Source organism: Elephantulus edwardii, unplaced genomic scaffold (genome assembly GCF_000299155.1).
Source record: "Elephantulus edwardii isolate Elephantulus edwardi_28Jun2011 unplaced genomic scaffold, EleEdw1.0 scaffold00024, whole genome shotgun sequence".
Lineage (NCBI taxonomy): Eukaryota > Metazoa > Chordata > Mammalia > Macroscelidea > Macroscelididae > Elephantulus > Elephantulus edwardii.
The window spans coordinates 17926662-17954536 of record NW_006399774.1 but is presented as its reverse complement, the minus strand read 5'-3'; the positions used below and the strand labels follow the sequence as shown (position 1 = coordinate 17954536).

The 27875-nt window shown below is 46.3% G+C and overlaps 1 protein-coding gene across 1 annotated transcript in view; it reads right to left on the bottom strand.

Moving 5' to 3' along the window:
* Nucleotides 1–27875, bottom strand: part of QKI (QKI, KH domain containing, RNA binding) — a 107724-nt gene that overhangs the window by 79597 nt on the left and 252 nt on the right. The window contains exon 2 of the mRNA XM_006882825.1: nucleotides 7488–7604. Within this exon, the coding sequence (XP_006882887.1) occupies nucleotides 7488–7604 (117 nt within the window). The remainder of the gene's footprint in view (nucleotides 1–7487; nucleotides 7605–27875) is intronic.

Sequence of the window (27875 nt, the reverse complement as noted above, 5' to 3'; positions counted from 1 at the left end):
TGTGATGTCCTCAGAAACAGGAAGAACTTGGTCCCTCATCAGGCCATCAAGTTCTGCTGGCACTTGGTCCTGTCCCATTCCATTTCTAGCCATTAATTCCACTGTGATCAAGTAATCTTTTACAAACAATCAATGTACCATGTTGCTCCTCTTCAGGAAAATGTTGGCCAACACTTTCAACAGCATGAAACCTGCCCACACAGCAGGGAACCCCTGCACGGCCTTGCCACTTTCTCGCCAACTGCCCGCGCAGCTGCTCCAATCCTGTCCAGCGTTTCAAGAAAGCTCCCAGGTCTTCAGCTGGCCATGATGGTGGTCACACTGTGGACCAGATCCTGCGACCCTAGCATCCCTGGCCTTGAAAGCACACTGCAGGCAGGCTTCCCAGGCCCACAGACTTGTGGCCTCAGCATGTATCAGAAACCACACCAATGTGTCTGGGGGACAGTCCTGAAGTCCTGGGAACTGACATCACGCGCTATTTACTCTCCATGGCTCATAAGGTCTCTTTCCAAACCAGATACACTCAACAGTCATTCCCCTAAAGCAAGAGATCTTTCTTCACAGATAACTAGTACTATTCCACTCGATTCACAACAGGGTTAAGTATGCACTGTGGAAGAGTACCTTAAGAGGAATCTACAACAGTCCCATTTGCTGTAACGTAGCTTGTGCAAAGTTGTTTCTGACTGGAGAGGGGGGGTGGAGGACCCAAGGGGAGGGAAGGGGAAGGAGGGGGAAAGAGAGGAAGAGAAGGGAGAGGGGTGGGAGGAAGAGTAACAGAGAAGGGAAGGTAGGGACAAGGAGGGGAGGGGTGAAGGCCAGGAGCCTTCTGTCCCAGCATGATGTCTCTTCCAAGGCAATGTGTCCAAAACATGGAGTGACCTGAAGTCTCACCACCCTCACCTAGATACGTTTGCTCGCTCTTGTGACAGTCCAGTGCTAAACTCTGCGCCAACACCCTAGGTCAAAGGCACCAATTCCCTGGTCTTCCTCATTCACTGTCCAACTAGCAATGCGTACAGCAGTGGAAGCCTCCACGGCATAGGTCAGGCGCCCTTACTCTGAGCAAACAACCTTGCTTTTACGTGGCTGACAGCACCTTTTCCTGATGCAACATGTCTTCTGACTTCTCCCCTGCTGCCTCCATGGGTATTACTTATGGATCCCAGGAACCGTAAATCCTTTAAACGCCTGGTTTTCTCCATCTTTCACAATGCTGCTTCCTGGTGCAAGGGTGAGGACTTTTGTTTTCTTGATGTTGAGCTGTAATCCATATTGAAGGCAGCAATCACCAGAGTTTTCCTCACCAGGTGCTTTAAGAGTTAACAGAACACACAATGGACTGGGGGGAAACCTGTTCTCATTCATCATACTGTGTAGGTTGTGTTTTTGTTTGTTTTTACATTTTTTGTTGGTTTATATACAATAATTCATTTACTTGTGTTTAATTCATGTGCAACGTGTTTCATTCATATACATTGTGTATTACTTACTATGGATCTATGCCTATTATTAGCCCATCTTCTGGACTGTTCTTCGCTAGTTATCCTTTTATTTTTACAATACTGCAGTATTTCTTTGGTAGTTGTCTTTACACTTCCATGATGAGAAAGTTTTATTATCTAGCATTAAAGAAAATGATTCTGAGTTCTTAGCAACAAGTAATTTGAAAAAGAAGTCACTGTTAAGAAAGTTGCTGAGGTAACACACAGACACTGTAGCCTGGATCTGAGGAGAATGAACTTGCTAGGACACAGAGTCACTCTACACCTGGGGGGGGGGGGGGGGGGGGGTAAGGGGGGGTGCATTTCTACAAGTTCATGGGCTAAAACACATTCTTTTACACCCAGAAGTACATTCTCTACCACCTGAGCACCACCAGTGTTCAGTCTCTCAGTACCACCTCACCACCACGAGTCACCAGAACTCCTTAAAGAATGACTGATTTCCAGCCAAAGGAGGACATTTTCCAGATGAGACTGCCTATCACATCACAGCCCTAGCTACTAAGTACTGTCTCAAAGGCTGTAAACACCTACTTACAGAGGCATCTACCGGTTAGACGATCTGAGCATCAGCTGAAAAGACTGTTGTTCTTTTCAGGTGCCATCAAGTTGAACACTCCCAGTGACCCTTTTACAGCGGCTCTTAACAACAGATCTGGTAAGCTCTGGTGGCCTAGTGGCAAGATGTTTCACTGCAATCCCAGAGGTGCACGGTTCGAATCCACCAGATCCTCTGCTGGAGAAGGAAGGACAATCTCGTCCTGGACAAGTCAGATCTGATTTGATGGTACACACAAATACAAAAATAATATGTTTTTTAAAAAACCAGATCTGAACCCTGCCCTATCCTACATCATCCTTTCATCTCTGACTCAGTTGAGCCCATTGCTGCAGTCACTGTGTCGATTCATTTGGCTAAGGGTCATTTTCTCCTTCACCGACCCTCCACCTTTCCAAACATGATGTCCCTCAAAGAAATAACCTTTCCTAACAATATTGAGACAAAGTTTTATCATCTTTGCCTCCAAGGAGCATTCTAGCTACACTTTCTCTAATACCTACCTATTCTTTCAGCAGTCCATGAGATGTTCAGTGCTGTTCTCTAGCACCACAACTCAAAGACATCCGTTATTCTCTGTCATCCTTACTGTCCAGTTCCCATAAGCACAGGAAGTGACTGAAGAGACCATGGCCTAAATCAGGTGCACCTTAAGTCTTCTAACTGACTCCTCAGTAATTTTGATTGGTCCCTGACTACAGATCTTCCCAATACAATACACTTCTCACTTCCTGGCTGGTGGTATCAAATGTGTTGATTGTGGATCCAAGTTCAATTCGTTGGCAGTTTTAATCTTTTCTCCATCTATCATGATGTTGCCTAGCAGTCTAGTTCTGAGAAGTTTTGTCTTTTGGATATTGAGGTATAACCAAGGCTGTATTCTTTGATCTTTTGCAGTAAGTACTTCAAGTCCTCCTCACTTTCTGCAAGCAAGATTGTGTCATCTGTGTAACACAGATTACTGACGAGTTTTCTTCCAATCCTGATGCCACATTCTTCTTCACAGAGTTCTTGAATGATCTGGTCAGCATACAGATTGTATAGGTATGGAGAGAAGATACAACTCTGACACACACCTTCCATTTTAAACCACACAGTGTTCCTTTGTTCTGCTTGTTCAATAGCCTCTCGCTGTAGGTACAAGTTTCACACGAGTACAAGACAGTGTTCTGGGATTCCCATTCTTCTCAATGATAGCCTTTATTTGTTACAACAAAGTCAAATATCTTTGTATAGTACAGACACTCTTCAGCTTTCAGCCACGATTCATCTGACATCAGCATACATAAAAACTATTTCAATGTTATTAACAATGATGCTCAAAGCAAAGTGACTCCTCATTTATCTAAAAAAAAATCCTGCAAATTCATTATTTTTAATATAAGTGGTCCACTGAAAAGGGAAAAAAGATAATGACCACCACTACTACCTCCCCTCAACAAGATGGACCAATACCACCTCCCCAAAGAAGATGGACACTACCTCCTTCCCCCAAAACAGATGGCCCCACTACCACCTCCCCTCAACCAGATGGACCAGCAAAGTGACTGTTACAATGGGATCAAGAATACCAGCATTCCTGAGGGGGCACAGGACACGGCAGGGGAGCAGTCGTACCTGCTGTTCACAGGCCCATTATGAGCGGTGGCCGACTCAGTGACACCCTACAAGAATGTTAACCCACCACGCTGTAACCCACAGGCCTCCCCTCTCTGGCAGAGTGCATCGACCAGTGGTTCTTCAGGAGAAGGACAATCTCCTAGGGTGGAATTTACAGCCTCGGGAAGCCCCTGCACGGTCAGCTATGAGATGGTTCTAACTTAATGAGAACGAGCGAGTGAATGAGTAAATAAGTCTGCAAGCATTTACTCAGACAGCGATTCTGCAACTCCTCCTGAAATGAGGGGTCTGAAGCACCGGTGATGGCTTAAGTCAGCAAGGAGAGCGGTCTTCAAACATCATTGGGAGCAAGGATACAACCCTATAGGGTATGCTCTTTCCAAAGACAAGACGCACGGAGGGTGGGCCTGACTCCATCTCTCCCACCACCACTCATATAAAATCCAGGTAAGCGTCACTCAAGAATGCAGCTAGTAAAACCCACAGGAAATTCTTCAGGGCACAGCCTAGCTTCTTCACAAATAAATGGCAAGATGAATAATGGGATGAGGAGGAAGGTGACAGAGCGATGTCAACCAATTACAAGTACAGGGCCTCATGCCGATGCCCCTTCAAACACTTTTTAAAGCTTATCTATGAGATCAAGGGGCTCACTCTTTTCTTTGACACAGTTCTCTTTGAGTAGCTAAAAACTAAATATAGTATCACTCGAAGTTTATCTTACTTAATGAAATATTTACAGATGAAACTACACATCTAGGATTAGATGAGGGTGGGCAAGGATGCAGCATGAAAGGAGCCCCAGGACAGAGAGAGGGAGAGACGAGTGCTCCCTGGGTCACTCATCTTTCCGTATTTTCTAAGAGGGATTTTAGCGGGTTTTAAGTGACTATAACTATGCCCGATGATGTCAGAAAGGTAAGTATACAACAAGATCAGAGTGACAGGCTGTGGAAATGGGGTCTGTCTGTTCTCGGGAGGGGCACAACTGTACAACTCGGCTCCCCAGCCCTCATCCTGCCCCGACAGGGCAGCTCTCGAAGGACAAAGTCTGCAGACTGGTGAGAAAACTGTTCTAGCAGCACCCTCACAAACACCACTCAGGTAAGCACCTGCGGACAGGCTTTGTCCTGCAACTGTTAGAATGACTGCCACTCTATCTGCTTCCATGGGTGCAGACTGTGGATCCAAGTAAAATGAAACCGCTGGCAACCTCAATCTTTTCTCCATTAAAACCTCTTGTTTTTAAGTATCATCCAGTCAAGTAAAACTCACAGAGACCCTAGAACAACAGATCTGAACCCTGTTCCAGCAGTCACCATGTCAATCCATCTCATTCAGAGTCTTCCTCTGTTTCGCTGACCCCTCCACCTTTCCAAGCATGATGTCCTTCTCCAAGAACAGTCTCTCTAACAAAAGGCTCAAAGTATGTGAGATGAAGCTTCATCATCCTTGCCTCCAAGAGGCACTGTAGGTGCATTTTTTCTAAAACACAACGGTTTGTTCTTCTGGTAGTCGACGAGATAGTCAGTACTCTTCTACAACAACACAGCTCAAAAGTGTAAATTCTTCTGTCACCTTTACGTATTTTTATCCATTAAAACTTAGAGGCCTTTTATAAGAATATTTAAGAAGTTCTACTAGTGTGAAGAAGCTACAATGAAATTCCAAAAGTACAGAGTTCAAGTCCACCAGCCACTCTGCAGGAGGAGGATGGCCAGTCTCCTCCCGTGTGATTAACTTTCTCTGAAAACCTGCTGGAGGGTCAGTTCTAACTGGACAACACACGGCAGCTGCTTTGACAGCTGTTCTAGTGCTGAGGAGGGACTTATGACTGGGTGTACGCCACAGGAGAGATCACAGGTGTGGGCAAGACAGACCACCACTTTTTGGAACGGGATCTTTGGCAGATTATTCAACTTTCCGGAATCTCAGTTCCCTCACTAATACAGAGGGGATAGTAAGACACCAATAAACCAAAATAAATGCATGTAAAATACCTAGAACAATGCTTGCTACTAAGAAACTCTAAGCCAGAAGCACTACCCATGAAAACGGACTTCCCCTTTCGCTATCTGACACACGGGCCTCTCACTACACTGCAGAGGCCGGCGGCCTGCCACGGGGCACCAGGCCCTGCTGCTGGCTCGGAGTCCATCCCTTGGCAAGCCTTCACCCCAGCCTCCTGCCACATCTCCACGCAGACTCATCAACTTCTAGACAAACCCAATGTGGATGACTCATCAATAATGCTGAAGGGATTCTGACCCAGGAAAGCAGAAATTCAAGTGGCACGTTCATGTGCTTAAAACCGCAACTCACACACGCAGTGCAAGCTAAGGTCCCAGAAAGTGTCGGAGAATGCATGGTTTATAATGGGGAGCGGAGGGGACCACAGATGCCCTTCACTCGCTCATTAACGAAATGCTCTTAATGTTCATTCCTTTCAGCTACTTTTCTGTAATGTCAACTCTGAAAACTAGTTACGGCTGGTCCTCAGAGCAACAAAGTCTGACCAGGAAAGAAAGAATGCTCCTGCCAGAATATGTGTGAAAAGTTAGTCAATCAAGTTTTGTTATACAGCTTTCTTAGCATTTATATCAACTGAAAATTAACAGAGGCTGACAGCCAAATGGCATTTTCTCTGAACTCCTGAAATGCCCCTCAGCCGGCCTGGTTCCCTCTGTCTAGGCATCTTCCTTCCACTCTAACTTCACTCCCACTGTCTGCTGTTAGGTGCTGCCCGGTCCTCGTGACTGCACCTCACAGGGATCCTGTGAGCAACAGGTGGGAGTCTAGCCTGCTCCTGCCCCACCCCATGCTCGGATCCGATCGTGACAGTACCAGGTCAGGGCGCCAAGGGGAGACAGACCAGAGTGAGATGCTCTATCAACCGTCTGTGACAGATGTCAGCCACTAGACAAGCGGACGGCCAGGAGACAGGCCATACAGCCAGCCAGGACTCCAGCGCTAGCGCCTAAATGCACATGAACTCCTTGGCTACCCAGCCTCTTGTCAAAGGGTAGGAAAGGCCACTGGTGCCCAGTCAGCTTGTTCAGCGGGACTGCCTGCAAAGTGGGCTTGGGGCTTAGACCACAAGTCCCACGGAATGACAGCGCAGTGTATTTTAAAATAAAAATCCCTTTCCTGACAATTTCAATCTTTGGAAAGCAGAAAGGAAGCATCAGCTTAAAAAAAAAAACTACCACCAAAAAAAAAACCCCCCCAAAAAAATGTAATACAAAATCCAGACGTATTCCCACAGCATCATTAAAAAGGGAAACTATGCGAATGAAGCCTTCCAAACAACACTTCCAGTACTAGTGAGACAAGGAGATGCAGACACACGCTCACCAGAAACAAGCAGACAGACTGCAAAGCAGCTCCTAAACGGGTAAGCGCACACTGTTGGGGAGTACTCTCCCACAAAGGGCGACTCACACACCCCCTCGCCTGGAAAAGCCCCCATCCCGCCTCTCACCCTAACAGTCAAAGTGATTCATCTGATGGTCACAGTTAAGCTTCATCCAAAGTAACGTTCTGGATTTTTACAAACTGCCAGGTGCATGTTTTCATACATAGGAGGTTATGCTCTTGACGGATTTTCCAAATGTTGGCTTCTCCAATCACAATGCCAAAGAAAGCCAGTATGAGATGCAGACACATAGTCTGTTAGTGGGAAGTAACGAGGGAGGATACAAACACACTGTTTCAACTGCACGAGGTCATTCCTGACACTCACAGCGTTAGATCTTTAACAGGACTATGTGTACACACAAAACACCCTGCCCCACACTCACCTTCTTCTTATCCCGCATGGAGCCTTTGCCTCGAACCATGATCTTACACCCCGTTTCCGCTTCCAGCTGTTTGGCTGTAAGTCCTCGAGGTCCAAGGATTCTCCCAACAAAATTAAACTGAGGAAGAAAAGAAAGTTAGTCATTTTACATTATTCACCTACTTGAAACTTACAATCATTCTGAAACATTTTACTTTCTAAACTTAACTCTCTTTTAACATTAAATTCAGATAAACCTGGAGACCTTCAAAATGTATGTCGAGCTTAGGAGCCAGCAGCTCAGTGCTGGCACGAGATCCCCCCACCCCCACCCCCGGTGTTAATATAAATTACAAGTTAGGAACCGCAGGTACAGCATAGAGCTAAAGAGTCGGAGACAATCCTAGATGACACCAAAGAATACAAATAACTCTTTTCTGACAAATTTCCATTTCTCCCCTTAAAAGAACAGTGGTGTTTCATTACATTTCACAGAGACTCCCCTTTCTATAAAGATCCTTCAGAGAAACTCTTTGTCTAACTTAACAAGAAATGGTATAGTTTGTCCAAAGAAGGTGATCAGAGAAAATCGTGTTCCTAATAGTTTGGTCAAATTTAGGCTCAACAAACCTGTAAACGCCTATAATGTCTGCTGACAGGAACACTTTCCCACTATATTGTCACACTTTTTTGCCCATGCCCTTCTTTTTATTCATTTATCCCCCCGTTAACTTTGGGGGCCCTGGTGGCACAGCTGGAAGGGAACTTCACCGCTAATCCAAAACCCCATCTCCTTGGAGGTTTGAATCCAACAGCAGCTCCTCAGGGTTAGAAGATGGACAATTTTCTGTGTAGTTCACAGTCTCAGAAACCCAGTCAAGAGTGAGCTCTGAGTTGCTTCTGACTCCACGGCAATGAGTTTAAGGGTTGGGTTTGATTCTCCCTCGCCTGTACCTTATACTGAAATATTTCTGCAAAGAGCCTTAAATCTTTTCATAGAGTGTAGTAAGACCAAGGTTGTAACTGCCGAGGTAACCACCATCCTCCCTGCATCAACATACGCCTCTTACTGATTTAATCCTACTTTGCACCCAGTCCTGAACCCCACAGGACTTCCTGCAGTGTGGGCGCTCCGTCCTCACTCACCACACACCCCACCTCAGACAAGCATTCCTCAAGTTGAGACCAACAGTCTTTGTCCCCGAGGCACCTGACCTGGTCCACCACCAGAGCCCACAGTCTCGAGGATCTGATGCCCAATCCTTGTCCAGTTCTCTGCAGTCAGTACTTTACTCAGCTCTTATTCAACCTTAAATTCCACTGTCTTTCTCAGCAACTCACTCAGCTTCTGAAATTCCTAGACCGTGCAGCCAACTTGACCTTACCACATTCCCAAGCTGAAGGAAGACTGGAACTCCACCGTGAAGAGGAGGTGCAAGCTTCAACACCAAACAGGCAGCAACTCCATGTCACATCGCATACACCTGGAGCAAGGCCATACCGTGCCCTGGTGGAGCCACAGGGCTAGTGAGTGCGCAGACACAGCACTGTCCACACACAGGTCCACAGGAGGCATCCCCACATCACCCCAGGAACTGTCCGACCCTCACCCCACATACACGTGCCAGCTCAGTGGCCCCTGCGTACCAAGAACCAGCCTCCAGCTTTCAGATTAGTGTTCTTCTCTGAACACCTGCAACGCCCCAGCAGAAGGCTCTGCCCGTTCCAGCACCAGGGCTGACTTCCCACGGTCACCTCAAATGGACACCAGCCAGTGGACAGGCCAAGGTCATAAAGAGAAGCCCCTAATTCAAAATGCCAGTGCTTCAGACTTGAGCTTGAATACACAAGTATTACCAAACTCCAGGGGAAAGGCTCTAACATGAGAGGAAGTGAGGACAAAGAAGACTGATGACACTTCCCCCAAAAGAGCACCTCAGAGCTGGTGAGTGGCGGCTGCACACGCGGTCATTCCCATGGAGGGGAGCTGACTTCTGCATCGGCCCCACCACAGCAGATCCAACACCAAAGAAACAAATGCTGCCTGGATCTCTTCACCACTGTTACTCCCAGGGTTCCGCGGCCTGGCTTTCAGCAGAAGACAAGGCCAAGTCTACCTATGTAGTCCACCTGAGGCCGGAAGCTCACTGAAACCTGTTGGTCATCATCACAAAAGTGTCCACAGACAGGTGCCTGGCTTCACCATTAACTGGAGCTCAGCGATGTCTTCCGCACGGAAGGAGGGGATGCCCCACTGAGCCACACTCCACGCCATTCTGCAGCCGACAGAAGAGCGATGTGGATTCAGGTCATCTGTCCACCTGGCAGTGACAATACTACGCTGCTGTCTATCTTAGTCCTGCTGGTGCAAATGTGAGAGGATTTGATTTAGGCCGGTTAGCATTCGCTGATTACAAACCAAGTCAAGCACTTTTCAATGTGTTTACTGGACGGATGGAGGGAACATTTTTGAAGCACACCTGAAGTTTCTTGACTTTCTACTAAGCTGTTTATTTTTTGCTTTATTGATTTCTACATGGTGAGTACATGTGTGACAAACGTTTGCGCCCATCCTGTGGTCACCTTCTCACCTTTCACTGGCGTTCTCCAGCAACGGGATGCCTGTGATTTTAATGTTCTCAAGTGCTGTTTCTTTCTAAAAGAAAGCTGTGCCCACCCCAAGGTCACCGAAACCTCATGCCACAGGACCTTTCAGCGGTTGCCTTGCCCGCCCCCCCCCCCCCCCCCCCCCCCGTGTCTGTGTACCTGAAATGGGTGTCTGTGCATGACTTTCTTGTTCTCTCACCTGGGCCTCCAATTATCCCAGCACATTTTACTGGAAAGACTACATCCTCTTCCAACTGCATACCCTGCAGGCCACTTCCTAGTGTCCTAAAGCAAGCATCCAGACATACATGCAACTATTTCTGGGCTCTCTAGCTTATTCCATTAACTTATGTTTGTGTCAACATTACATTATATTAATTACTGGAACATTATGAGAAATGCATGATCTCTAGTACAGCAAGTTCTTACACTCTGTTCTTCATCCAGAACACTGCACTGGTAATGCATGCCTTCTGCCCTGCCACACAGATTTTGGAATCACTTGGTATTTTCTGATCATGTTTTCCGCCATGTGAATTGAGAATACATTAAAACACTGAAATTTCAAAGCCATGAGCACAATTTTGGTGGTCTTGGATTTCTCTCAAGAATGTAAAGATTTTCTCAGTACATCTTTATCCATCTTGTGTCATGTCTACTCCTAGACACATGGGGAGTGTTTCTGTTACTGAAGTATTGTTTAGTTTTGTTTTCTGTTTCTGATGTATGAGCACAAAAGGTTTTTCTTTGCTAACCGGGTATTAAAAAATCTTGTATCTGCAAACTAATTCTAACTTTTTAAAAAATTATTAATTTTTTTATTACTAATTTTAATGAAAACTTAGAGTCTCTGGGTTTCCATTCATTCACTATTGCACTTTTCTCCCTGCCCACCCCTCCCCGCAAGTTCATTCTTCTCTCTGAAAAGTAAACGAAAAATTCTTTAATTGTTATACAATCCCTCCCCCCAGGTCCACTCCACTGTGCAGCCTTCATTGTGGACTTGTATCATGACAAAAATACCTAATCATATATCCCTTTTAAACAGTTCTCTCCCTCACTGGTTTCAACACAGTATATATAATTCATCCCCCTTTTTTCACCCCAACCCCAATGTCAGTCCCGTTTTACAACACTGACACTATTTTGTGTCAGAGATATTTCACTTGGCCTAATGTCCTCCAGGGTCACCATTTTGAATAGTATTTCATGAGTTCCTTGTTTTTCAATGCAGCGCAGTATTCCATTGTGTGAATATAGCACAGCTTCTCCATCTATTCATTTGTTGATGGACACTTAGGTTGTTTCCAACTCTTTGCTATTGTGAACAAAGCTGCAATAAACATGGGGGTATATATATCTGCTTGGGTGGCGGTTATGGTCTCTTTAGGGTATATTCCCAGTAGTGGAATTGCTGGGTCAAATGGTATTTCTGTTTCCAACATTTTGAGAAAGCACCATACATACCGCCTTCCACAGCGGTTGCACCATTTTACACTCCCACCAACAATGAATAAGGTTTCCAGTTGCTCTGTAACCTCACCAGCGTTTGCTGTTTGCTGCTCTGTTAAATTTTGCTATTTTACTGGGGTGAGATGATATCTTCATAGTTGTTTTGATTTGCATCTTCCTTAGAGCTAACTTTTCTATAAATCTTTTTAGGATTCCTCTTTATATTAAACAATCTTATCACCTGCAAAGAATCTCTTTCTCCTTTTCCAATAATTATGCGTTAGTGGTTGGGTTTTTTTCACTCTGGTGTGTTGTGTTTGGGGGTTTTTTTGCACTCCTTTAATTTTTTTTTATTTTTCTACTAGTTTATTTACAAAATGAACCACCCAGCACCTTTAGTTCAAAGTAAAATTGTCATCATGTCTAAGTACCAAGTAATCTGTTGACTTATTTTTCAAATTAAAAAAATTTCCCTTTCAATCTCTGATTTAAGTTTTACTCAGGAATGTTATGTTTGTATTTATCATCCTCTTCCTGTCTATCTAGACAACTACCTGTCAGGCAATACTATTTGTCCTTGACCCCATTAATACACTGCACTGTCAACTAGGGAGCTCTGGAGTCGAGGTGAGAGAGCTGTGCTATGAACACAAAGGCATGTAGTCTGGAGACAGCAACTGTCCCAAGGGAGAAAGACGTCTGAAAACCTGCTGGAAGGTCAGTTACCAGAGTTCCAACTGAATGGCTTTGAGTTTGAATTGTTAAATGTTAAACCAATCCTAGAGTCTTAAACTCCTGGATTCTGTCAACATTTTGTTCAAAATTTAAAAAAAAAAATCCTTCATGAATGAATTCATCGACTGCAGTTTTTCTTTCTCTTATCTTCACCAGGACTTACCGTGCCGGTTTTTCTGGCCTCTTTCTTCTGCGTAAATGTAAAGACCGTGTCATTCTTCCCTTCATCATGCTGTATTCACCGTGTATCCACCTGAGTGTGGAGTCTCCTTTGTGGAAGGTTTAAAGGTGAGCTCCATTTCTTTAACTGACATGACACTTCAGAGTTTCTTTTCCTTCTGATGTCCATTTTGGCTAACTTTTGTTTACTGGGACATGTGTCCACACTGCTGAAATCTTTAGACATGTTCTGGCGTGACACTGTGCCATTACGTCTGGTTTTCTTTTAAACACCTGCAGTGTCTGTAGTGATGGTCCCTTTGCCACTTTTGGATAGATAATCAGACTTCTCTCTCTTCTTGCCTCCTTTATTCAGTCTTCTAGTCTAGTTTTGATTTCTATTCTGGTTTTAGACTTCTAGTCTATGGAGCGCTGGTGGCTTGTTTTTGTTGTCATGTGCCTTCGAGTCACCTGCAACTCATAGCGACTCTATGTACACCAGCCCTAAACCCTGCTCTATCCTGTGCCAATCTCACTGTCTCCAACACACCTACCCTGATTACCCAGTCACTGAATCAATCTACCTCATAGAGGGCCTTCCTCTCCTGCGTTGCCCCTCCACCCTTCCAAGCATGACATCCTTTTCCAAGGACTGGTCCTTCCTTGCAACGTGTCCAAAGTAGGTCAGATGAAGCTTTAGAATCCTTGCCTCCAAGGAGCAGCCTGGCTTCACCCTCTCTAGGACAAATTTGTTTGTTCTCCTATTCAATACTCTTCTCCAACAGCACAGCTCAAAGGCATCAATTCTCCTTGTATCCTCCGTATTCATTTTCCAGCTCTCTGATGCACAGCAAGTAATTGCAAAGACTAAGGCCTGGATCAGGCACACCTTCATCTCCAGACTACTATCGTTGTTCTTCTGTATTTTGGAGAGGTCTCTGACAGCAGACTTTCCCAATGCAATTAGTCTTTTAATTTCCTGGCTGCTGGTACCAAGACTGTTGACTGTGGGGCCAAGCAAACTGAAGATGTAATCAATTTCAATCTTTCCACCATCTATCATGATGCTGCCAACTGGCCCAGTGGTGAGTATCTTTGTTTTCTTGATGTTGACCTTCAATCCTTCTGCAGCAAGCACTTCAGGTCCTCCTTGGTTTCAGCAAGCAGGGTGGGTGTGGTAAGGAATTATACTACCCACACACAGATGCGGCGGCGTTGGAATCCACTAGCTGCCCTGCAGGAGGAGGATAGACAATCTCCTCCCCTGTGATTTACTGGTTCTGAAAACCCACTGGAGGGAGAGCCAGCTATTGGTCAACTCCACCTTGATGGCATACACGAACGGCAGGGCTGGCTCAGTAATGAGGAGTCGTGCTCCCAATTCAAAGGCATGCAGTTCAAACTCACCAGCTGCTCCTTGGGAGAAAGACGGGACAGTCTCCTCTCGTGCCCACTCGTCTTTACTGCTTCTGAAAAGCCACCAAATGGTCAGCTTTGATTTGCTTCTGACTTGACAGGACCTAACATATAGCTTCGCCTTTCGGTTTTGCTGACTGGGGTAGACTGAGTTTTCCCAAGGTGGCCACCAATCTCCACCATCCCTGTGTCCACACCTCATCCTACGTGAGAGCTCTGGGGGACACAGTGGTGGAGAGCAGGGTTCAGAGAGAAGCCAGCTCAGAGCCCAGGCCACGTGCACCTGCCCTGTGGACTGTGCCGCTGCTCCTGTGTGCCACAGTTAGGACTGCTCTGCTGTGGAAGGTCCACGCTTCCACAGTTCATCCTTAAGGAAACAGAGAGGCCTCTTCTCCTCTGGGGACACCGTGAGCTGGAATAATTAGCAAGGTTTTAGTCACTGTGCCACTAGGACTCGTTCCCCACTGCTGTCCAGTCTATGGTGACCCAGTAGGATCGAGCAGAAGTGGCCCATGCGGGCTTGAGGCTGCAGGTCCTCAGGAAAGCAGCCCGTCGGGTGGTTGCCCTGCAGAGCAGTGGGTGGGCGTGGGGTGCAGACCTCCTGGTCAGAAGCAGAAAGCCTAAAGCACAGCACCGCCGGGCACTCTGGCTCCTCTGCAATGCCATGTATCACCCTCAAGAGTGGAGCGCCCCTCATCTCACCCACGGCTGAGAGTGAGCCCAGCCAGGACCCCAGCTGGCGTGGGGCGCTACAGACACGGGGTTGCTGCATGCTGCATGTCTTCAGTGTTTATTGTACGGAAACAGCTAGCTGGTACACAAAATCTCCAGGTTTTTTCTTTCATTGATTTCTGTTCTTAACCAAATTTATTTTCACCCTTCCTTCTACTTCCACTGGGCTTAATCTCCTATTCTTTTCCCAATTTATTGTAAAGGATACTACTTAGGGAAGCATTCTTTTTTTCATAAAAAACTAAACTCATGATTTTAATTATTCTATGTAGTCTGGCTTTAGCCGCATCCTACAAGATTTGATACGCATTTCTGTGTTATCAGAGCTCTCATGACCTAGTGGCAGGAAGCTGTGTTGCAATCATAAAGGCACGGGGTTCGCGTCCACTAGCTGCTTCACCTGGAGAAGAAAGGGAAATCTCGTCCTGTGCGATTAACTACATTTGGAAACCCACCAGAGAGACAGCTATGGGTCCATTCCGACCTGGTAGTACACAACAAAGTAACAGACACTTTATTATGGTGTAGGTGAAGATCCTTCTATGCTATTATGGTTGTTAGGTGTCCTATCCTGTACCATCTTCATACTCCCTGAGACACAAGCGTCCACTGCAGCAGTCACTGCACGTGCTCGAGGGTCGCCCTCTCATCTGCCATCCCCACCTGTCCAAGCATGATGTCCTGGCAACATGTCTGAAGTATGTCACCTTTGCCTTCAAGGAGCACCCTGGCAGCACTTTCTCCAAGACATCCTTGTTCGTTCTTTAATCAGTCCATTCAGTGCTAATTCCCCAACACCACCGCACAAAGGCATCAGTTCTTCTTCTGTCATCTTTATTCACTGTTCAGCCCACAGGTGCACCGGAAGTGACTGCAAAGACCGTGGCCTGAATCAGGTGCACCATAGTCTCAAAGAGACAATGCCACGAATCTTGCTGTTGGCTGACACACGAGGCTACCAGACCTCAGGCCTGAATCAAGGGTAACTGTGTCGGTTCTTTTTTTTTTTTAAAAAAAAAAAACACACACAAAAAAAGCAAAACTTTTCCAGAGCATAAAACCTCTTTGTTGGAACTACTGCATCAAGAATATACAGAAAAAGGGTTCCTCTAGAGCTAATCAAAGCTCACAATTACTGTTGCTAAATAAAGAATACTTTTCCACCAGTCAGTACCAAAACATCAGACCTCCCAACACAATGTTTTGACCTTAAATATGGACCAACCTCTACAGCACTCTGAGCCGGCTCAAGGGTGCTAAAGGGACCCTCCGACAGGGACATTGACACAACTCACACTGTCAAGGTCATCCTTCTCAAAACGTGAGTGGAGAATGGAAAAAAATTAATCACAGCAGCTGCTGTGTCTACTGCAACCAATTTCCAAGTTAATATCGTTTGCCTTGCATTAAAATTCATTCTGTGTTGATTTATCATGCCAGTTCTGCAGCTTCATTCAATTAAAACAATGTCACAACACTTTCAAAGAAAATCATTTCAAACAGCCTGAGCTAAGTGCAACTCTGAAGGCCAAAAAAAAAAAAAAAAAAAAAAAAAAAAGAAACACACACACACTCTCATTAACCCCCAGTTTAAGCACAGACCTCTCTCCTGCACCTCACAATTACTATTCTGCCGTGTGGCACAGTCATTTTCTGAGAAAGAGGTTTAATAACAGCCCACATCCAGTGCTCACTTCAGTTTAAAAAGAAATGAGATTTCTTCCAATGACAAAATGAAAATAAGACAAATCTTTCCCTTAACCTTCCAACAGTTGTACAATCGAATAAAAACCCTCGTGTGCTACATCAAAGCTAGTCCCCAACAAAACAGCGGAGCCGCACAAGCATTTCTGTGGGACACTCTTACATGGTGTCCATGAGGTCACTGCTTCAACTGTGGCAAAGTCAGCTTGGAAAGGACATGCCCACCTGTGGACTGGTTTATACATAGCAGATGAAGACTCGGTCTTTAAATGCTATATAGACAATGTCTAAGGTGTTTCTGGTTAGCAACCTTACAGACCTGACAGGATGTCACTGTCAGGTCAAGTTACGGAGCAGAAGACACATGTATGCGTGCATGTTTTGTCAGGTCAGTTTTCCTTAGACTGGAGATAAATAATTGGGCCACCTACAAGGTACTGAGGAGCAATGATGTTAGTCTGGAGACCAAGGTGCACTTTATACAGATCATGGTCTTTGCCATTACTTGCTATGCATCAGAGAGCTGGACAATTGACTAAGGATGATAGGAGAGTTGATGCCTTTGAGCTCTGGTGCTGGAGAAGAGTACTGAATATATACCATGGACTGCTAGGAGAACAGGTTCATCCTGGAGAGGGTGAGACCAGGCTACTCCTTGGAGGCAAGAATTCTGAAGCTTCATCTGACATATTCTGGACATACTGCAAGGAGGGACCAGTTCTTGGAGAGGAAGACCCTGGATGAAATGGACTGATTCAGTGACTGGAGTAATGGGGGCAGGTGTGTCAGAGGCAGTGCGATTGGCATAGGATAGAGCAGGGTTTAGGGCTGTTGTACATAGGGTCGCTATGAGTCACAAACGACTCGACAGCACGTACCAACAAACAACATATTCTTGGTGACCAAGTTGAACCTATCTTAGGCCAAGTGTGTCAGATGAGAGAATAGACTTGACCACTTAGCAGTACAGTGCTGTTTCTGAAAGTAGAAAGGCAAAACGAGCATTCTGAATCATCTCAGGTCCACACACACAGGTGTCCTGTTTCTACTACAAGCGACTATTACAGGGCCATGTGGCAAAGCTACTCACCCATCAGCCTTTAGATAAATGAGCTGGTGGTGGAACACCACGGTTATGGAACAAAAGGCATTAACACCAGCAGCTAGGTGAAATAGCAGTAACCAGCTATAAGTAAAATGCCAATCCTATGGCATGAGAACTGGAGTCTGGACTTCCCAGTACCCAGCAAGGAAGCACCGGGGGCAACCCTTCGTTCTGTGAGTATGGCTAACACTGACTGGAACCATTTACAAGTAACCCAAGGGAATAAATACATGACTTCCCTTCTAGAAGCTAAATAACAAAAAGAAATCCACCTGAGGAATGGAAATAAAAACATGAAGGCCAACAAGGCTTCCATGACCCAAAGAAATGACAACAGTGGACAGACCGTGCCCTTTAAAGAAACCCAATCCTTGCTGCTGCTGTCCACGTGACCTGGCAGGGTGGCTAACAATACTGTGCACACACGGCCTCTCTTCCCAGCAGCCCTCACCCACCCCTCCTGGACCCGTGTCAGACTGCAGACAGTCCCACTGGCCCTCACCTGCACTTGGGGAATACAGCGCTCACCAGCTCTTCGCCCCTTAAACCCACAGAGCCTCACAGGAGACACAGTTCCAGAAAGCTAGCATTTTAGTGTCTGCATAAAGCCCACTGTGATTTTTTTCTCACTGCCATAGTCACAAATTCCATCACTAAAGCTGTTTCCACAGTGTAGAAAAATACAGGTGGCTTAGACATTACATACGTCTTCAACAGATCAGTAGGATCTCCCAGGATAACTCTCCGATGATATGATCTCACAGGATAAACGTCAGAGAGCCACTTCAATACCCTAGGTTGTGAACAGTGACTGGCGTCCATCACACGTGGCAGTGGAGAGCTGTGATCACCAGCAGGACGCTGTGTCGTTAGCTTCTGAGGGGTGATGTCCCAGTCCTAACTGTGTCATCGAGTGGAGTACAGGGGTTAGAACGGACCTGCGGTCCCCGCTCACTCACTCGTTCGGGGCAGGCCCTCACCTTCTTCAGGCTTTGGACACTGCATGTGCAGCTGTGGACGGTCCCCGTGCACCCCATCATCTAACGTGGACAGCGCTGACCCCCATCACTTTCGTACAAAGTTCACAGACGCTTTTCAGACTCAAGTCAGGGGTCACAAGGTTTTCCAACATCTCTTTCTCGTGTGCCTCCCAAACCCACCACTCCTACAGTGCTCAAGGGCGGCCATCCTGCCTTCTCGCCACTGCCCCTTCCCTTCTTCACGTCTTAACAATCCCTGGCTGCATCCTCTCTACCCTAAGTGAACCGTTTCCAAGAATGATCAGGACCAAACAGAATCCCTCCGAGCGAGTGGACAGAACAGCCCTGGGAGGAGAGCCGGCCTCACAGGGAGGTGAGGGATCGTGTGGGAGATGCCCTGAAGACACGCTTTGACTGTCAAGTTTTGCTGTATAAATATGAAGGGCCTCTGTCCCACCTCCAAGTGTCCACGCGGCTCCTGTGACCTGCTATTCCCAGTCCTATCTGACCTTCTGAGAGTCGTCGTTTATACTGCCCTGGCTTCATGGTCCTTCATTCTCAGGACCAACTCCACTTCCTGGCCTTTTAATCATGACATGATAAGAGAGCATGCTGACCACCTAATACTCCTCCTCAAACCTTCCCCTCCTCCTCCTCGACTTTCTAGTCTCTGTTAGACACCACCCCCACCGAGACCCATTCTCAGCCTCGAGAAATAGCAGGAAATCTTAGGGCGTTCATTACGGAAGCATCGCTTTCTTCATTTTGACCCCCACTGCCTCAGTTCAGCATTACTGCAAGCCTGGGGGGGTCACAGCAGTAGCACATGACAATCAGGATTATGTCATTTCACCTCCCTATGTCCAGCGATTATGCTCAGAGGCCAAGCCCGGCGCCCACGGAAGCATGAGTCCCGGTGGTGCAAACGGCTAAGAGCTGTGGGGCACAGTCAGTGGGGGTCATGCTGACAAGAGGAAGCCACCAGCAGCCCGGAGAAAGAAAGGCCAGTCTCCTCCTGGGTAATTTACAGCCTCGGAAATGGCCTGCCTGAAGGGTCAGGTCAGCCAGGAGGGGCAACGAACCCAGCTGTTAAAGGGCTGAGCTCGTTACGTTTTCGAAGGACTAACTCTGGTTCCAAACTAGTGGGAGGAGATCTATGGCAGGTGCTGTCAAAAACTAATGTCGTTTTCGCTGGAACAAAATCAAATGAAAAGTCATAAATGATGAGTCAAGTCACACAAGACAAGTGAAGTTACTAAGTGTGTCTGATTCAAGCCATGGTATTTTCCATTACTTCCTATTCATCTACAAGTTGGACAATAGAGAAAGAAGACAGAAGAAGAATTACTGCTTTGGCCTGTGGCGTTGGGGGGAAATACCGAATGTATCATGGACTGCCACACACAAACCAACCTATCTCGGAGGAAGTGCAACCTGGGGGCTCTGCAAAGCCAAGAACAGTAAAGCGCTGTCCCACTCCCTCTGGGCACGCTGTCTGGAGTCAGTCCTTGGGAAAGGACATCATGCTGGGAAAAGTAGAGAGCCAGAGAAAGGGAAGAAGATCTCCACGAGCCTGAATGACGAGCTCTGCTTCAGTGGGCTTGAGCAGGACAGAGAAAAGGAGGATAGCACAGGACAGGCCACGTCCATCAGTTGTTCACAGGGTCGCTATGTCACAGTCGGCAGGCCAGCATCTAACAAGAACAGTGGAAACTCTGGGGATGGCACGGGACAGGGCAACGTCCATCAGTTCTTCACGGGGTCACTATGAGTCACCTTGCACTTGATGGCCCCCAACAACAACAAAAACAGTGGTCAAACCAAGATGTAAAGGTTCCACTGCTCCCCAGGATTCCACGTGCGGACCCAGGTGCAGGGAGACAAGACAAGGTGAGGGCTGGGCAGGTTTCCTTCTGCAGTGGCCCCACTCCATTATGCTAAGAGAAATGACCGTCTCAGGCCGACAACAGGTGTGTACCTGTGCTCCTTAAATGTCCACCACAAACACCTTAATGCTTCTGGAACACGGACAGCACCTTGTCAGAGAAGACAAGGTGATGCTGCAAACAGATAAGAGCGGGGCTGTCAACCAAAAGGTTAGAAGTTCAAGTCCACATAAGGAACCTCAGAAGAAAAGCCCCGGTGATCCACTTATAGAAACCAGCTGTTGAAAGTAATCATACTCTGACACCCATGGGATATCCAGGTGTCAAAGTCAATGCCACCCTGACGGGCCTGCCTTACAAAAGGCAAGACATCTCCAATTTTTATAGGACTCTCATTTCTCATTTTCATGACAATCTTGGGCACAGGACACATGTACTCAGTATTCAATTGTTTGTTAAGTCCTTTGTAACAATTATTTAACAGAGCAGTTCTCAATGAATCCTTTATGAACAAGATGAATCATGGACAAACTTTCTGCCTCAATTATACCTGGGAAACAAATACTAATTCCATTTTTTAATATGGTTCTCTAAACATTAGTTCCTTTTAAGGAACTATTACATATAAAGACAGCTCTAATGGCTAGTGGTGAGAAGCTGCCCTGCAATCCCAAAGGAACATGGTTCAAATCTACCAGCTGCTCCCGGAGAAGCTGCCCTGCAATCCCAAAGGAACATGGTTCAAATCTACCAGCTGCTCCCGGAGAAGGACTGACAATCTCCTCCTGTGATTGTTACGCAGGACCACCTAATCGCGGTGGTCTAAGGAGGCTGTTTTTAGTAGGTGCTTGAGAGTGTGTGTCCCCGTGTATGTATACATGCATAAACGCTAATTAGTCTCTCATATCAACTATGAACACGAGATACACAGACCTGACTTTGAAAACATTTTCTTTCCAGCCATCATCAAATCTAGGTGAAAGCACATTCTCACCTCAGTATTAATAAAAGGAGGCTGACAGATTATTACATTTTGGTTTAAGGTGCATTTTTCATTTGGAAGAACAAAAGCAGTTGATAAGGAGATACAGGATTCATTCCCTCAGCCTAGCGGGAAAGTGACAGCAGTCAAGCACAAAAAGTAACCACACGGAGAGACACCTGTCCCCTCCTGCCCCAGCGCATGCACCATCTCAGCCGCCCATTCAGAGTTGTCCACCTTAACACCCAAATGAACTCAAGCTCTGTTTCCTGCAAACCAGGAAAGGTGAACTTGAACAAGAACTCCCACTCCATTAGCACAGGCCTGCACCACACCCAGTCATCGGCATGGAACTCTACAAACTGGGGAAATAGTTAAAAGGCTTTATTTCATTTTACAACCTTTGACAACCATGGTATCATGCTGGCCTGACCCAGGAGAAACCCTTGAAGACTATAATTAAAAATTAAAATCCATTTTAAAAACATGAAATCATACAAGGAGGAGAGGATAAAATAGATGAATGGGATCTTCTAAGAATCAAATCACTGTGCACATCAAAAAACTTCCCCAACAGGGTAAAAAAGAAAGCCACAGACTGAGGAAAAAATAATTGGTCAATCAAATGCAAATCAAAACAACTCTGAGATATTGTCTCGCCCCAGTCAGAATAGCAAAGTTCAACAGAGCAGCAAACAACAAATCCTGGTGAGGTTGTGGAGAAATTAGAACCCTTACTGGTTCCAGTTATTGGTGGGAATGTAAAATGGTGCAACCATGATACTGGCGCTTTCTCAAGAAGTTGGAAATAGAAAAATACCATTTGACCCAGCAATTCCACTACTGGGAATATACGCCAAAGAAAGCACAACTGCCACCCAAGTAGATAAATGCACACCCATGTTACTGCTGCGTTGTTCAGAACAGCAAAGAGATGGAAGCAACCAAAATGCCCTTCAACAAATGAATGGACAGACAAGCTGTGGTATAGTCACATGCAATACTATGCAGCACTGAAAAACAAGGAACTCATGAAATATTATACAAATGGGTGACCCTGGAGGACATTAAGCTGAATGAAATATCTCAGTCACAAAAGGACAAATGCTGCATAATGCCACTGTAATAAAACAAGACTGATACGGGGGTTGGGGAGAAACTAAGAAAGGAGGGGATAAATAATGAACACCGCAATGAAACAGATGAGGGAAAGAGAAAAGTGAACTGGCAGTGATGTTAGGGGTGGTGGGGAAGAAAATGTGCAACAATGAATAAAGGGAAACCCAAGCTTTCTGTAAACCTGACTTAAAATACCAATAAAATAATCAAATCTAAAAATCCCCAACATTATGAAATCACTTAAGAGTCCTGTGAAATCCCTGAGAATCTCACCTGAGTGGGCACCATCACATGAGACCCTAATCAAGTCCTTCAGCCATGTCCCCCTAGCCAGGCCAGCCTGGAACGGCCTCTGCCACTCAAGCAGAGCCCCAGAGTTTCTCAAACCTTATACTGATAACTAGGCAAATGAGTACAGCCTTGTCTCACTAAGGTCTCCCAGCACACACACTCTACACCTCTCAGAAGATGCCCACTGAGCCGAACAAGTCCTCAATCACAGACGGCTTAACTTCCAGACTGACGGCCAAGACACAACCAGTACCTTTTCCTCATGTCTACATTTTAGGAAAATAGGAGCAGCATAACTAGCCCTGAAGGACTTCACCAAAATTCAAGGGCTCCTTTGAGAATGAAGCTCTTGCTCTTTCACGAACACAACAACCGCCAACCATCTACCACTCTCTGGTGGATCAGGGAACAGAGACATCAAAGTTACAGAGGATTTTTCTGTCATCCTTAAGCACTACCCAAGTTTCAGATGCAAAGGCAGCAACAGCAAAGACCATAGTTTGGATCAGGTACACCTTAGTCTTTAAACTGGCATCCTTCCTCTTTAGCAGTGTGGTAAGATCCTTGACAGATTTCCTCAAGGCAATACATGTTTTGATTTTCTGGGTGTTGATTGTGGATCCAAGTGGAAAAAAACCAATGACAACTTCATCTTATCTCTACCAATCATGATGTTGGCCTAGTGGTGAAGAGTTTTGTTTTCTTGGTGTGGAGATGTAATCCACATGGAAGGGTGTTGTCTTGGATCCTTTGCAACAAGTGTTTCAAGTCCTATTCACTTCTGCAAACAAGACTGTATCATCTGCATAGAGCAGACTGTTGATGAGTTTTCCTCTGATCCTGATGCCACATTAACCTTAATAAAGACCAGCTTCCCAAATTATATGTTCAACATGCAAAATGACTAAGAGTGGAGAAAGGATATATCCATGACACACCCTCTTACTGATTTTAAACCATGCAGTGTTCTTTTGTTGTTTGGACAATTTCTTGGTCTATGTACTGACTTTGGATGAGCAAAATTAGTTCTGGGATTCTCATTATTTTCAATGTCATCCATAATTTGCTATGATCCAGAGCATCATAATTGCATAATCAACAAAACACAAGTAAACACCTTTCTGATATTCTCTGCTTTCAGCTCAGATATGACATCAGTAATAATATCCCTTGTCCCAGAGCCTTTTCAGAATCCAGCTTGATTTTCTGGAAGTTCCCTGTCGAAGTACTGCTCCAAATTATTTTTTAATAATCTTCAGCAAGGTTTCACTTGCACATGATATTAATGATATTATTCAATAATTTATACAGTCTGCTGGATCACTTATTTTTTGAATGGAGAACAAATATGTATCTCTTCCAATCCCTTGGCCCAGAAGCTGTATTCCAAATTTCTTGGCACAGATGAGGGGGAACAGTGCTCAAATTCCTTACCTGGTGGTATTCCATAATTCCCGGGGTTTTATCTTTTGCCAGTATCTTTAGTTGCCACTGTGACCTCTTCCTCTGGAACGACTGGCTCTTGATCATATGCTATTTCCTGATGCAGTTAAGAATCAACTAATTCTTTCTGGCACAATAACGGTCTCATCCTTCCTGCTCGATTCAAGATTCTGCACACAGATCCCTTTGATACTAGAACGGGAGGCCTGAAATGATTCTTTCGTTTTTGACTTGAGTAATGCTGAGCTTGTTCTTCCCACTTCACTGCTGTACTGTTTCTTCTCAAGTTGCCTTTTAAATCTTCTGTCCAGCTCTCTTGCCTGGCATCCCTTCCCCCTGGGCTGGCAGTTTGCTGCAATCTAAGTGTTAACAGTTTCTTGGACAACCGCCTGCTCCTCTCCACCTCAGAGAAGACTCAAGAGGGCCAAAGTCACAAAACAGGGGTATGATCAGCCAGCCTCGCTGACATGTCTCAATAACCTCAAGGAAAATCCAAACTCTGTGAAGACTTCAATTCTGCCAAGGTATGTTTATTTTTTTATTAAAAATAACCTGGAGAACCAGGTTATTTTCTAGGTGTCTCTGTCCTGCTGTGAATTATAACTAGTCATCTGGAAATCTTTATTAATGCATCATCTGGGCAGCGGAGGAGGCACCCAGAACTCCTCTTTGCCACCGTGCCTTCGCCTCTCCACATCTGGATCCGACAGCACTGCCAGCAGCTTCTCCTAAATCTGCTCCCATCTCAGTAAGCAGCCGTTCATGCCGTCATTTCAAGAAGCCACGCTGTCAACACAAAGACACTGAGTCCGCTCGCTCTCTCACACTCGGATCCAGCCCCAGGGCAAATCTGACGGGCTCCACCTTCTCAGCAGGCAACACTCTTCCAACCCTGTTCAAATCACCCTGTGGGAGCCCCCCTCACACTGCCCACAGCCCAGGCCCTGCATTAGCAGCCAGGATCAATGATCTCAAGTCCAACTGACCTGGGCTGAATGCTCAGAACACCACAATGGTGTCCCCCTGCGTGTACAGCCACAGCCAAAGACCTCCTGAGGCCTTCAGCCTTGCGTAAGCCTTGGCAGTGGGCCTCCTCACCTGACCGCACACCTGCCAGCATGCACTCGCGCCAACTGGCCTCAGGAGGACCACAGCCCTGCCCATCATCCACTGCACGTGCCCCACCTCCCGCCCCATTTGCCTCACCCCTCTGCTTCACCATGTTATGAGTCTTTCCCTGACCATTCAACCTCAGTCTCTTCAATTCGCGCGCGTGCGCATTCTCTCTCTCTCTCTCTCTCTCACACACACACACACACACACACACGTGTCACCCTCTTGAGAGTAGAGACTGTGTGTCGGTAACCATTCTGCCTGGTTCTGGGAGAACAGGACAGTGACCACAGATATGCTTGCCTATCTGCCTGCTTCTTCTGGGAATAAAAACCGCATTTATCTAGAGTAATGCCCCTCAAACCTGAGTACGCTCTGCACCCCTCAAAGGTCTCACTCCCACAATCTTGACCTCACCAAGTCAGAGCTTCTTCAGAGTCCAAGGTCCCCAGCATCAAGTTCTCCAGAGCGATAGTGACGGCAGGGCCAGGGGCTACCTCCAGAGAAGGACAGGCTTTGAGGGTGCTGTGCCATCAAATCCGGCAGCAGCAGTACCCGCCACAGCAGCGAGTCACAGGGGCACCAGGGCGAGGCCGCCAGGCTCTTCCCACTGGTTTAAAACACCGTGACACACGCATCTCACAAATCATGCAGGATAAGCAGTGCTTCACTGTGTAGGATCTGCCGAAGAGATCAAGGTTATCTCTAGAAGGGCTCAGGTCTGGAACATTCTGGGACAATTTATGTCGCTGGACCTTGATCCCGGCAGGGTATCATCAGGCAGAGAAGGAGGACCCTTATGTGGCTGCCAGGACACCAAACAGCAGACGTGTAACCCAGGAGGCCCGTGGCAGGGAGGGTCCGCCGGAGTGTGCTGACGGGAGGTCAGGCATATTCTCCCCTCTGAAAATCTGAAGCACGAACATAAAACCTGGGCAAAGTGTCCAGAGGGTCCTTCTCCAAAGTCCACTGTGGAGGCCCCAAGAGGCCTTACTCTCCACTGGATCACAGTTTCTTTTCCAGCTAGTCCTTTTATTCTTTTTGCTATGAAGTACCTAACAACCCCCTCTTCTCGCTTTCTTTCTCCCAGAACTGCTTGTATATTTGTGCCTAAACACATTCTGAGTAGATAAAAAAACTGAAAAATGCTGTACTGGACAAGACTGTCACCACGGCTAGAGAGCTGAAAAGCTGGATGGTGCCCAGCTACCACAGGCTCAAAATGCACAAACTCCAGCAGAAGAGGGACAACATGGAACGCAACCAAAAATTCCCTAGAATCCAGAGCTCTGGACCTACAGGGACAAGGACCAATTTCTGAGGCCACCACCCTAAGGCGCTCTCTCCACCCAGAACTATCCCCTAAAAGCACCTGAGGAACTGCACCCTTTCCTCGTGACCTGAACAATAGGCAGCAGGTGGGAGCATGGGACACGAGAGAACAGGACAGGAAGTGCTGGCACAAAAATGACAAGAACGCGACCAAACTCAGGAGTGTGGACAACATCACTAACGTTACACAAAGTGCTCAACGGGAATGTGCTTTATTTTATGGACATGTGTCAAGCACACATTATTATTATTTTCTAAATTATCCTGGAAAGATAGTCTGTGAAAGCTAAAGTCTGACCCATGGAGGCATTTATTTCCCATGTCCACACAATCAATCTCCAACGGCCTTACAGCTTTGGTGACACATACGGTAACACCTATGGAGGTTAGCTGTTTCTGAAAAAGCCCCTAAAAACCTAAGGAACAGCCAGCAGTTTTCCTTTATAACTCAGTAATGAGAATGAACGCGTATTTCATGCCACAGTCATGTGCACCAGAGGAGGGAGCAATGGGCCACAGATAAGGCTCCTGGTGCTAAGTACATGACACTGTCGTGGGGCAGAGAGAAAACTAAGCCCAGAAACAAGAAAAACACAAGGTACTACAAGCAAGTGTAGAAAGCAGTGATTAACTAGACAGCGTCTGGGGGAAAAAAGAGACACCCTCCCTGAAGGGACATTTACACTCCAATCCTAACGACAAGCCACAGCCCAGCAGCACACGAGGGCACAGCTAGTCACCGGTCCCAGCACGAAGAAGAGACCTCACCTGTTCTCAGAGCTGAGAAGTCAACACGACCTCAGAGGGTTGAAGGAAGTGGCAGTCAGGCAGGACTGTGCGACACAAGGCAGTGTAGAAGTACTGAGAACTGGACAGAAGCAGCACAGGACAAGCAGCTGCTCTCAGCAAGAGACTTATAGACCAGAGCTCGACAGTGGGCTAAGATCAACACCAGACCCCTCCCAGTACACAAGGGTACTATGGCCTGATGCTTTTGCACATTTCCTTGACCCCATGTGAACTAAATCTGAGCCTTTTCCACACAGCTCTAGAAAGAACATAAGCCAATGCACTGAATCCAGTCCCTTCTGCCTCCTGGCACCCTTACAGGACTGCACAGATCTGCCCCACAGGTTCCCAAAGCTTCAGAGTGCCATGGACGCAGACTGCCCTATCATTTGCCCACCGAGCAGCTGGTGACTCTGAACAGCTGACCTCTCAGTTAACAGCCCACAGTTAGCTTCCCATTCCAACGCAGACACATTCAAAGGAAAACATATTTAGAAAGAAATGCTTTCAATTATGCATGCCAAAGTATCCGCATCCCTAGCCTCTCCCATATTTCTGGAACACA